The sequence below is a fragment of the Lygodium microphyllum genome, chromosome 13, assembly GCF_053477565.2.
Source record: "Lygodium microphyllum isolate KBCC chromosome 13, Lygodium_microphyllum_v1.1.10, whole genome shotgun sequence".
In the NCBI taxonomy this organism is placed as follows: Eukaryota; Viridiplantae; Streptophyta; class Polypodiopsida; order Schizaeales; family Lygodiaceae; genus Lygodium; species Lygodium microphyllum.
In genome coordinates, this window is record NC_141147.1 from 26,637,633 (window position 1) to 26,649,826 (window position 12,194).

Consider the following 12,194-nt stretch of genomic DNA (forward strand, 5'->3'; position numbering starts at 1 on the left):
GTTGCTACATGAGTATTGACTTATGTGTATCTTGGTAGACTGTAACCTTGTGAAAAGGGGAATTTGATCTAGTTTGTGAAGGACATCTAAAATTAGAGGTGCTTAGCTTTGCTCCATCAACCATGTAGACATGGAGGTATGACGGATGCCAGATTGTTCTTCTCTCCTTCGATCTTGATTTCTCTCTCCTATGCACAACCCATTAGCTCTGGGTCCACTCCAAATTGAACATTGGATTTGCCTATTGAACCCGAAGTTCTTTCTTACTATTAATGCAAGTCGTCAACTTGCGTGTGGCTCAACTCTTAGCATAACTTAGCGAGACAAACCATACATTACTTAATGTAACTTTGCACGCATTACAAGAACTAAACTTAGTGAGACAAAAATGAGTTTACAGGCTAATGAGTGTGTTGTGTAATTTATACTGTGTTACAAGGCGAGAGAGAGAGAGAGAGAGAGAGAGAGAGATTAGCTAGCAAGCGACCCCCCGCGCGCCCACAGAGACAAACTCACACTCGCAATCGCTCGCTCACTTATTCACCCACACACTCAGAGCTGAGCACTCAGGCTATCGTTCATGGAGGACCCCTGCTGGCCTTATTTCGATCCTGAGTATGAGAATTTGAGCTTGAGAATCAACCCCCCCAGGTGCACAACAGTATTCATATCTACTTGCTAAAAGGAAGAATGCTATCAAGCTCAAAGCACAACAATATATGCCTAATTTTCAAGCTGCAGTCACCCACTGCTTTTGGTGCTGATAAGATTTTGACCCTTTTGCTCTGCAGAGTGGTGATCGACAATGTAACTGACAGCCAGTCTACACTTGTGAAGGTCAGGAACTTGCTATTTTCTCTTTGCATTTGTCAGTCTTAGCCTCTTCTTTATTCCATTCCTTGATTATGCCCCTCCCAGAAGGGAAGCGTTAATGTTTGCCTGCACTCAGATTGACAGTATCAATACACATGGAATCCTCCTGGAAGCTGTTCAAGTTTTAACTGATTTGGACCTCTACATCTCTAAAGCTTACATCTGCTCTGATGGTGGCTGGCTTATGGATGGTATGGCTCTGATTATGGACTGCGTATTCCGGGAAATTTCTCTAAGCTTCTTGCGCATGCTTCTAATACTTTGTTTTCAACAGTTTTCTACGTTAGGGATCATTTCGGCAAAAAGATCACTGACGAGCGTCTAATTGGATTCATCCGGCAGGTAAGGAGTCTTTGCCATGTAGCTTTGAAATCAACAAGCATACAGTAACGTCCCCAATCAATGATGCACGGCATACTTCATATACTGTTAATGTGTAACAAATGGGCCTCCCACCTGTTTTGAGGGCCTTTTCTGATGCAATATTTGCAATGGACGAGTCTCTTATATGACCTTTTGATTGATGCAGTCCTTAGGTGCAGAGAGAAGTACTGCCACTTTGGAAGTCAAGACTTGCCTTGGGCGCATTGTTGGAGCTCAATCATTTGCAGAACACACAGTCATTGAGCTGACAGGAAGAGATAGGGCTGGCCTCCTTTCTGAAATCTCTGCTGTCCTTACAAGCCTGAATTGCAATGTTGTAGCTGCAGAAGTCTGGACTCACAATACTAGAGCTGCATGTATGGTCTACTTAACGGATGAGGTCACCGGTGGCCCCATTGAGGATCCACACAGATTATCAGTCATCAAAGAGCAACTATGCAATGTAATGAAAGGAAATGATGACAAAAAAAGGGCAAGAATGGAGTTCTCAATGGGTTTAACACACACGGAACGGCGTCTGCACCAGATCATGTTTGCAGATCGAGACTATGAAGACTCAGAGAGCATCACACAGATCAACACATTGAACAAGCCATGCATTACCATTGAGAGCTGCATGGAAAAGGGCTACTCAGTGGTCAATATTTCCTGTAAAGACAGGCCTAAACTGCTGTTTGATATAGTGTGCACATTGACTGACATGCAGTACGTTGTCTTCCATGCAAGTGTACATGCTGAGGAAAATGATGCATTTCAGGTATGTTTCTCCAACTAAATACTATCACTTAGAACTTCCTGGATGTCTTATGAGCTGTAAAATGGATCCCTTTCCCATGTGTTGCTAGCCATATATGTATTGTGCATGTAGTTTCCGTATCCTATATGTGTGCCTTGGAAAGTAGTGGTTCTTGGGTTTTGGTCAGCAGAGGATGTACACAACCCTTGGTAAATTCATAAAAGCATCCGCATTAAGTAGGTGGTTGTGACTTGGATGTCAGGAATATTACATTCGCCATTTGGACGGTTGTACGCTTGACACTGAGGGTGAGAGACAACGTGTCATAAAATGTTTGGCAGCTGCCATTGAAAGAAGGGACTCAGAGGTAAGGCTGAGTTTTCCTCAATGTTGTGCATGTACATGTAGTCCTAATTTGTCTTGGAGTGTTTGCAAATCATGATGCTACTGGTGGTAGGAAGCTAAGTTTAGAGTGGCATAAGTCTTATAGAGAACAATTCAAACTTTATTGCAGTCCATGTTAGTGCAAAGCATGTTGCATTCCCTCTCACTGCAGAGCTTAATATAAACATACTGGTTTCATAAGCACAAGAAGTTTTTCGCATTTTCCCATGTGGGAAAAGGGGCTCATTTCCCTTGTTTTTCCCTGTAGTGTTAACCGTCGTGAGCTTCTGCTAAGGAGGGACTGCATACGTAGCTAGATGCAGTTGGGGGCAGGGGGCTGCTGGGGACCGGGGTGCAGCCAATTCACAATATGGGAATTATAGTGGGAATTTGTCTAGAACTTCTTGTGAAGGTGCTTGGTCATATTGGGGAATGTCACTGCAAAGAACATGAGAGAACCTCATTCATTGATGATCAATGTTCATTAAGTTGTTTTGGTTTGTGCAGGGCCTTAGGCTTGAGGTGTGCACAGAAGACAGGATGGGTCTGCTTTCAGAAGTGACCCGCGTGTTCCGCGAAAACGGTTTAACAGTGACGAGAGCGGACGTTAGTACTCAAGGGGACAAAGCAGTGAATGTGTTCTATGTTGCTGATGTGTCTGGCGGGCGTGTGAGCATGAGAACTGTGGAGGAACTGAGGAAGAAGATAGGCCAGACCATACTCCATGTCAACAGCATGCCCTTGCACAACAACAAGCTGAAGCCTTGCAGCCAGGAAGATGTCCTGGGGGGTTCCATCCTGTTCCTCAAGAACATGATCAAGACTCAGATTGACAAGCTTGGGATAAAGTGATAAGATTAAGCTCTTGACAAGTTGGAGAGCCACAGAGATGTGTCAACATGGTCTCTGTGCTGTAAATCCATACACAGAGGGTTAGACTCTCAACTTCTTGTATCATGCACTGCGACAAGTTAGTGTTTACAACAGATACTGTGAAGGTTTCCTCAAAAAAAGAGCAATCCTGACTTCGATACTGGGCTTTCACAGGAATAGTGTGAATTGGTATGTGTAATAAATAAAGAATAATAATAAATAGTAGTTCAAATTATCACATCTCCTCCATTGTCGTCTAGTCCGGTTAGGATACCTGGCTTTCACCCAGGCGACCCGGGTTCAAATCCCGGCAATGGAAAAGGATTTTTGTGCTCAACTCATCAAATTCTTTGGTCTTGTCCTCGAGTTCATGAGAAAATCAATTTCTTTGGCTGGTCTTTTCCTCGAGTTCTCTTTCTCGCGAAGAATTTGAATGAACTTGCTCAAGCTTTCTATTAAAAGGAATTTGAATGAATTCACTTTTCCATTTCCTGGAGTTCTCTTTAGGGAACTTGAATGAATTTGCTCAAGCTTTCTACCATCTAATGTGCTTAAGTTGTCTAATGGTGAAAAAATGTTGTCAATGTTAGCTTACCATCTAATCTTTCTCATAAAAAACTTGAATGAATTTGCTCAAGCTTTCTACCATCTAATGTGCTTAAGTTGTCTAACGGTGAAAAAATGTTGTCAATGTTAGTTGACATCCTTTGCTCAATTGATCATATATTGACTAATCTCTCTAACACTTTTTAGAATAAAAGTTGTGAAGGGTAGTTTACCATTTTCCTTGTTTAATGTTAGTTGATTGTTTCTTGGCTAAATTCATCACTTAGTTTAGTGTTCTATTTGTTTAAGTGTTTTTCTCTAATGCGAGTACAAGTTATATATATATCTTGTATGAATTCTTACAAAGAAGTGTTGAGCTTTAGCAATAGTTTCTTGACCAACTTAAACAAGTTGGATTTTCTACCCACAATACTCAAAAAGGCAATAGCATCATTGAAGAGCCCTGACATAATAAGCCCTTTCATTCCATCCCAAAGGACCGCTTGCCAAAAAAAAGTTTTGAATACAACCCAAATTGCATGAGTCTTTATTCAAATTGCCTATGCGACTCGATGACATTTGTTTTGAAGTAACTTTATGATGTAAACCCATATTTTCAAAGGCTTTATTGAGGCTTCTCTATTAAGCTTTTAGCTCCAAATAATCCCATAGAAGCCATTTTAAGGTTTCTTCTTCACGCTTGCAAAAGTTGCATGTAGGGGAAACTATCAAAAAACTAGTCTTGTCTTTAATAAGAAGCTTGTATGTGCAACCCTCCACAGTCGAAAGTTGAGTTTGTAGGAAGGGGTGGCCTTCCATGATTTCTTGAGATGGCTTCCAAGTGTTCATGGAGCCTCTTGGATTTAGCTTGCTCCAAGCCTTGTGAGTTTCAATTAACCAATAGTTATCCCAACATTCAAAAGCTTTTCTCTTTTTCATTGCCATGGTGGGTTTCTTTCTATAGTTGACCCAACCTTTAAAGATTTAGTTGTCCCTTGCACATGATAGATGGTATCCAAGATTCCTTTTTCTTGGAGAACACTTCTTACAACTAGTTGCTCTCAAGCATCATGAGGTTATTCTCTTGTTTGAATTTTTTCACACTCTAGAAAGACAAGCAGGGTCTATCTCACGTATCCAACCAATTGTCATTGATGCCCTTTTAAGTAATAGAAAAATGTAGCTTCTTGTTAACATTGAAAAGGTAGAAGGCATCGTCATAGGCTTCAATACACACTCGTATATTGTAGAGTAGAGACAAGTCACCACACCCACTGCCATCTCCCTCCCACCTGGGTTTATCAATGACACCTTTCCAAAACCTTAACCAATAGTTGAGTAGCCTGAGAATGAACAATTGCGATTTTAGGACCTTTGTATAAGAGCAAATACCAATGATCGACTTTAGGAAGCAACTAGCACATGACTTGGAGTCTATTGGTGCATAAAGGATTCCTATGCTAATCACATACAAGTCTTTAAAGTAGCTAAAAGTATAGTTTGCAAGACCCTTTTGAATAAAATTTCACCCCAAATGCCAAAAACGCCTCATCATTGTTGTCGGAATCAAGGATGAGAAACTCAATCTTCTCTTGATAACAAAGCTAGAGAGGGCTACAGACTCCTAATAGATATCGAAAACGACATTAATGGATTGCGATTCAACTTTGATGATATAGAGTGTAATGTGCCTAGGTCGCGACATCTTTCAGTAGCCCATCGGGAGCCTGATCTAAAAGATGTTGCCTAGCACTCCCACAGAATGTCGGTTAGCAACTCCTGAGTCTACTCCGCAATGAAACGTATCGGCCAACCCTGTTAGGATCGACATGAGTCTTCCTGGGTTTCTAATGGTCAAGTCATTCTACATCCTTCTAGCATCGGTCTTTAGACGATCCACTTTGTGCACACTATCTAAACCAAGGCGAACTCATATCGCACTTGGTTCAAAGAGAATGTGAAATGAGAGGGATGCATTACTCGACCTCTCTACCCGTAGGGTAAAGTCCCATTCCGGTCCCCTAAAATGATATGAGCCAGGGTTCCACCCTACATTATCTAAGGTCAATATGTCATCGTGATTTGAATGTTGAGAAGCCTCCCAGTTCTCTAGGACCACCTTACCGTAGTACATTATCTAAGGTCAATACATCATCATGATTTGAATGTTGAGAAGCCTCCTAGTTCTTTGGGACCACCCTTCCTACGTACCTAAGGGCACATTGGTGGTAACACATACAAGCAGCTTCCTTAGTTAACATGTTAGTCACATGTTCCTTTACGTACTTTTATGCACTAGCATGAAAACAGATCAGAAAAATTCCTTGAAAGTAAACTTTATTAAAATTTCAAGTGAGATACAAATCTCGTCCATGGGATGATTCCCACAATCCGTAAGGATGTGTCTTATTTTCCTCCAAGTTTTCACCCTTGCACTAGTAACAGGGCCTCGAGATTCCTTCCCGAGTCACGTAGACCATCTGAGTAGAACTTGGAGGTAGGGGATTTACAGCCAAAGTCCCCCCTAGCACCTAAGCATCCTCCTACAAATAGACTTTTCTATGGAGAGACCTCTCACGACGGGTTCAGTTCACATTCCCACGTGGTTATTAAAAAAACCCCCTTGGATAGGGTTGGCGACTAGCTAGGGGTGCAACACGTCTTTCCCAGGTGTTTCAACCTAAATCCAATTTGAAAAAATTTCTTCTTATCAATTCCTTTGCTAGATGACTCCTTTTCCAAACAAGTGTTCCTAAGTACAAACACAAGAAAAAGTGCACAATATATATTAGACAATTCTTTGTTTTCTCTACCGAAGGAAATTTTGATTTGATGCAATAGCATCTAGTCTCGGCTTTATCCCCATTATCGTCTGAGATTTCCATAGATAACCTAATTCAATTTCCTCATTCTTTTGAATAAAGGAGTATCCTTGCAATGTTGATTGCAATTTGGGACATTGGCTTCCCTACAATGAAACCCTATGTATTCATTTGAACTAGGGTTTGTCGCATAAATCGTATAGTTACTTAAGGACTTTGAATTCCTTTCAGCTTCAAGCAAGATGGGCCTTGAGATGAATCCTTCAACTCTTTAGGGTTTGAAATTCTTTCAACTTCCTAGGAACCCTACGCATTCTATTACAAGTTCAATCTATGTTTTGTGAGATGTAATAGGATTTTCTGTCATTTCAACCAAGCAAACGGATGCGGATGTATAAAATCTATCTGGCTTAATTGCAGTTTAATGTGTATTCTTGGAACTTTTCATATATATATATATATATATTAGCATGAAATTTCCATGCAATTTATGTGAAATTTAATAGCTTCTAAGTGCAATTTTAATTGATCACCTAAGATGAATGCGATGAACAAAATTTTTCTAGTATGCTCATTATCTCGAAACATGCTCAATTAAGTTGCGATAATTAATGTAAACGTTCTTTTCTCCCAATTTCTTTTCCCTAATACAACGGGGTGCAGTTGATTCATAAGAGATGTGTTTCCCATAGTTGCGGTTCCATTGGTTATGGTGGGAGTTTCAACCTTACTCTCTCCCTCGTAGCCTCTTGGGGTCCCTCTCTCTCTCTCTTTCTCTCTCTCTCTCTCTCTCTCTCTCCTTCTTGCAATCTCTTGGAGGGGTATCCTTCTACCTCCCTCTCTCTACCTCTCTCTCGTAGCCTCTCGGGGTCTCATTGTGCTTTTCCTAATTGCTCCCCATGCCTCATATTTATAGCTAAACAAGAGAAGAAGGGTTGTGGGTGAGAAGAAGAGCTTTTTATGGAGGGGATCTTGGAAAAATTAGCAATCTGATGCTCAAATCACAATTCTGATAGTTTCGTTGGCTCCGAAATGGATAAAACCCCAAGACACTTGATTAGAAAACTTCTAGATCACTCCTTCTTCTCCCTATTCGAAGTGTTGTTTATTGCTTGTAAACTGCGACCGCAGCACGCACGATCTCGCCAATCCTTCTTTTTTGTATTAAATCTCCAAACAAGCTGAGAAAAACCACTTTCTTTTTTTTTTACATGACATCCTATTCTAGAAATCTCCATAGCTTTTTAGGATATTTATAATAAGTAATATCTAAAATATCCTAGTTTTTCCCAAAATCTAATATTTTTTTACCATCCATACTATACACATTATCGTTAGTGATTAATATGGCTCATAACTCTCGTTTTCACGTTGTAACTTCCATGAAGGGTAGCTATAGTCCTTATCAATCCAAGAAAAATGTCGGTTTACGACTCTCAATTTTTTATATTTTTAATTAAATAAAAGTGATTAGTTATTAATAGTAGTTAGTTTTTATTTTAGTTAGTAACCTTACTAGCTTATTAATTGACTAACTAACTTTTGAACTAACAAACTAATTTTTAATTACATGGAAGTATTACATCCTCCTAAGAAATCAAGATATTTCATCTCGAGAGAAACTGTGGGTATTGTTGATGAAGAGCATTCTCATCTATCCATGTAGCATATTCTTTGGGGTAGTCTCTCCATTGGATGAGATATTCCCTAAGAGTTCTACTTCTAAATTGTCTCTCCCTAGTATCTAGGATTTTATTTGGTTGCAGCTTGGCTGTAGCTCAATGACTCCTTGGCTAGGCATTACAATTTGTTGATCACTCAGTACATGGCTAGGATTAGGCATATATTTCTTTAGTAGACTAACATGAAATATGTTGTGAACTTTTTCATTCTTAGGGAGTTGAAGTTTGTAAGCATTAGGTCCTAGGCTTTTGAGGATCCTGTAAGGCTGCAATACCTTGGGCTAAGCTTTTTAAATTCTCCCAAGGATAAGGAACTCTTCTTGGGTCGTACACGAATGAAAACCATATCCCCCTCCTTGAAGAGCCACTCTGGGTTGTTCAAATCCGCATAAGCCTTTTTCCTATCCTTGGCAGCTTTGATGTCTTGCCTAATTAAATGGCCTTAACCTATTCATCCATTTCTTTTAGCATCTTCTTGGAAGCCTCTACCCTTAAAGTAGGGTCTGAGAAATTTAATGGAGAACAACAATCATGCCCATACAATGCTTGGAAAGGTGTCATTTGAATGCTTTGTTGGAAGGAAGCATTGTAGGCAAACTCCACCAAGGGTAGATATTGGATCCACTTCTTGGGTTTGTGACAGCAATATGCTCTAAGCATATCTTCAATCACTGGATTGACCCTTTCTGTTTGGCCATCAGTTCGAGGATGATAGGCCGTACTAAAACAAAGCTGAGTTCCAATAGCTTCAAATATGCCTCTCCGAAAATGAGATGTGAAAAGGGAGTCTTGATCACTGATGATCCTTTTGGGTAGACCATGGAGTCTAAATATCTCCTTAATGAATAATCTGGCAATATCTCAAGCCTTATAATTTGTCTTTACTAGGATGAGATACGCAACCTTGGTGAGGATATCTACTACAACCATAATTGAGTTGTACCCACTTGGAACTAGAGGTGACCCACTTGGAACTAGAGGTAACCCAACAACAAAGTCCAACAACAAAGTCCCACTTGGAACTAGAGGCAACCCAACAACAAAGTCCATTCTGATAAATTCCCACTTCATTTGAGGGATGTCGAGGGATTGTAGCTTTCCAGGCATCTTGACATGCTTTGCCTTGATGCGTTGGCAAGACAAACATTCCATGACATATTTGAGTACATCTCCCTTAAGTCTTTCCCAATGATAGCTCTTCTTGACCATGTTGAGGGTCTTGGCATGTACTGGATGACCAAAGAAAGGGGAATCATGTACTTTAGGACATAGTCTTGTCCTAAAGTAGACTAGGCCTTCATAGACAGAGTACTCTTAATATTTAACTTTGAGTTTGGGACTTTGGTCCTTTTCTAGGATATCCTTTATCATTTTTTGATATTATGGGTCATGTTTAGAGTCCTCCCTAGCCAATTCAAGGATAGGGCTACTTGGCATTGACACCATGGTGGCTAGTGATCTAGCTGTCAAAGGTTTCTCCATAATGGGAGAGTTTAGGAACGCTTTACGACTCAAGGCATCAACAACCACATTTTCCTTGCTAGGTCTATATCTAATTTCAAAGTCATACTCCTATAGCACCTTGATCCAACGACATTGCCTCATGTTGAGGTCAGCATGGGAGAAGATCCATTTGAGGCTCGTGGGGTCCGTGACTAAGGAGAATTTGTTGCCGAGTAAGTAGTGCCTCCAGAGTTTGAGGGCATGAATGATAGCCAATAGTTCCAAGTCATGAGTATCATAATTTTTCTCATGCGTTTTTAACTTCCTCGAGGAATATACCACACGATCACCTTCTTACATTAGACATAGCCTAGTGTAAGTGAGCTAGTGTTTGTAACAACTTCGATCCACACTATGGCAACCTGCTTCTTTAGTAGATCTATAAGGGGTGCCACAACTAAGGCGTAATCTTTAATGAAGATTCTATACCATCCTGTTAGACCAAGAAAGCTATGCACTTCCTTAATAGTGGTTAGTGGGGGCCATTCTTGTACATCTTTAACCTTTGTAGGATCCACAGAGATTCCCTTTTTTGATGCAATGAAGCCAAGATACTCAATCTGTCATTTAAGGAAGGCACACTTCTTCTTTTTGGCATAAAGCTTATGTGTCCCCATGATTTCAAGGACAATGCAAAGTTGAGGTTCATGGTCTTATTCTTCCTTGGAGTAGATCAGGGTGTCATCAAAGAAAAAAAGTACAAACTCATCAAGGTATGGTCTAAAGATGTCTTGAATTAGCCTATTGAATGTAGAAGGAGCATTGGTTAATCCAAAGGGCATTACTGTGAACTCAAAATGACTATATCTGGTATTTAAATCTGTCTTTGGAATATCCTTATCCTTGATGCTGATTTGGTAATACCCGGACCGTAAGTGAATTTTTGAGAAGATTTTTATAGGCGATCGAGTAACTCATCTATCATTGGCATAGGATATTTATTCTTGACGGTTACTTGATTCAGCCCTCTGTAATCGATGCATAGCCGAAGCGTTCCATCCTTCTTCTTCTGAAACAACACAGGGGCTCCCCATGGCGAACTACTAGGACTTGATCTAAAAGTTGTTTGAGTTGCTCCTTTAATTGGATAACTTTAAGAATAGACATTTTGTAAGGTCTTTTTGCAATTGGAGTGGCACCGAGTTTAATCTCATGATCAATCTCCCTTGGGGATGGTAGCTTCGTCAAGTCTTCGGGGAACACATTTGCGTACTCCACCCATGAAGGTTCTTCTTCAAACTCCTTGCTTTGCTCTAGCTTATTCGGCTTGATCAAGTAGATGGGTAAACCCTTTTGCATTCCCTTAACTATTCATGATGCCTTTGCTAATTGGATTTTGGGATTACTAGCCTCCCCTTGAGTTGTGACTAGTTCCCCTTCAGAACTTCGAAAGGAAATTTGGCCCCTTCCACAATGAATGTGGGCATCATTGGGTATTAACCAATCCATGCCAAGTAAGCATTCATGAGCCCCTAAGTTCATTACTCTGAATTTTACAATTGCTGGCTTTCCACCGAGTAGGAATTTCACTTTGGCAGTTTGTCTAGTACAAGTGATTTCATGCCCATTTGCTAATTCCACAACGTGCAACTATTGTGGTTATTCCAAGCTTTCTTGCACAAGCAAGAGAAATAAAAGAATGTGTACTTCCACATTCAATCAAGGTGTTGAAATTATTACCTTGGTAGTGTGAAGGGGTTTGGATCATCGAGAATTGGCGATTCGGTCCCTTTTTATGGAGAGCAGCATGGACTATCGCCTTTTCTAGAGAGGCTGGATAACTGTTTAAAAGATCCATCAACGCCAGGAGAACAATTCCTTATTGGATTCTTTTACAGGGACAAAGTTGTAATATGGTTTTGGAGAATGGATTCTCAGGAAGTGATAAGTCATGGGAAGTTCAAGAAATCCCGACATCTAATAGCCATGATGTTCTCATCGTCCCATTATTTTAATTCTATCTGCCAGCAATACTTTGACCACCTCTTTATAGATGTAGCGAGTTTGTTCTACCTACCGGTGTCCAATGTGCACGATCGAGTTCACATGTGCCTCATGGAAGATGAATAGCTTGATAACCTTTAAGTCCTCCAACCATTTTAGCCTCTTCAGATTGTTTTGAAGATAAGCAAACCGGTTGGCATCTATGTAGCAGTAACCTACACTCCAAGTCTAATGCGTTTCCACAAATAGCGGTGAAGGATTGTAGAGGCGATCCAGGATCCCCATCATGTTGGTTCTTCGACGATAGCTTGAGGAGCTCATAGTAGTCCCGAACATGATATGAAATATGAGGAATCTGCTCCACGCCTCGTAGGTCTAGACGCAACAACAATCCTCACATGAGTAATCAAAAAAATGTTTTCTAGTGAAAAAATTACTTCACTCTAC

At 40.4% G+C, this 12,194-nt stretch overlaps 1 protein-coding gene and 1 non-coding gene across 3 annotated transcripts; both read left to right on the top strand.

The window, feature by feature from the left end:
- Positions 1-370: 370 nt before the first annotated feature.
- LOC148026444 (ACT domain-containing protein ACR3-like) lies at positions 371-3,495 on the top strand. Of its 2 annotated transcripts, XM_087690880.1 has the most exons (7): positions 373-651; positions 792-837; positions 950-1,064; positions 1,148-1,215; positions 1,403-2,014; positions 2,256-2,360; positions 2,885-3,495. In XM_087690880.1, the coding sequence occupies exons 1-7, from the start codon at positions 581-583 to the stop codon at positions 3,227-3,229; spliced, it is 1,362 nt and encodes a 453-aa protein (XP_087547006.1). In that variant the 5' UTR covers positions 373-580; the 3' UTR covers positions 3,230-3,495. The 2 variants fall into 2 exon arrangements, with proteins under 2 accessions (XP_087547008.1, XP_087547006.1); XM_087690882.1 differs by lacking the exon at positions 2,256-2,360 and having other exon boundaries at positions 371-651.
- TRNAE-UUC (transfer RNA glutamic acid (anticodon UUC)) lies at positions 3,496-3,569 on the top strand. The gene has a single exon. It is a non-coding gene; the product is annotated as a tRNA-Glu (tRNA).
- Positions 3,570-12,194: the final 8,625 nt, after the last annotated feature.

Coding starts and splice junctions, on each gene's coding strand:
- LOC148026444 (XM_087690880.1), top strand. CDS start 581: ATGGAGGACCCCTGCTGGCCTTATTTCGATCCTGAGTATGAGAATTTG. Junction 652..791: donor TTGAGAATCAACCCCCCCAG/GTGCACAACAGT, acceptor TTTGCTCTGCAG/AGTGGTGATCGACAATGTAA. Junction 2,361..2,884: donor TTGAAAGAAGGGACTCAGAG/GTAAGGCTGAGT, acceptor TGGTTTGTGCAG/GGCCTTAGGCTTGAGGTGTG.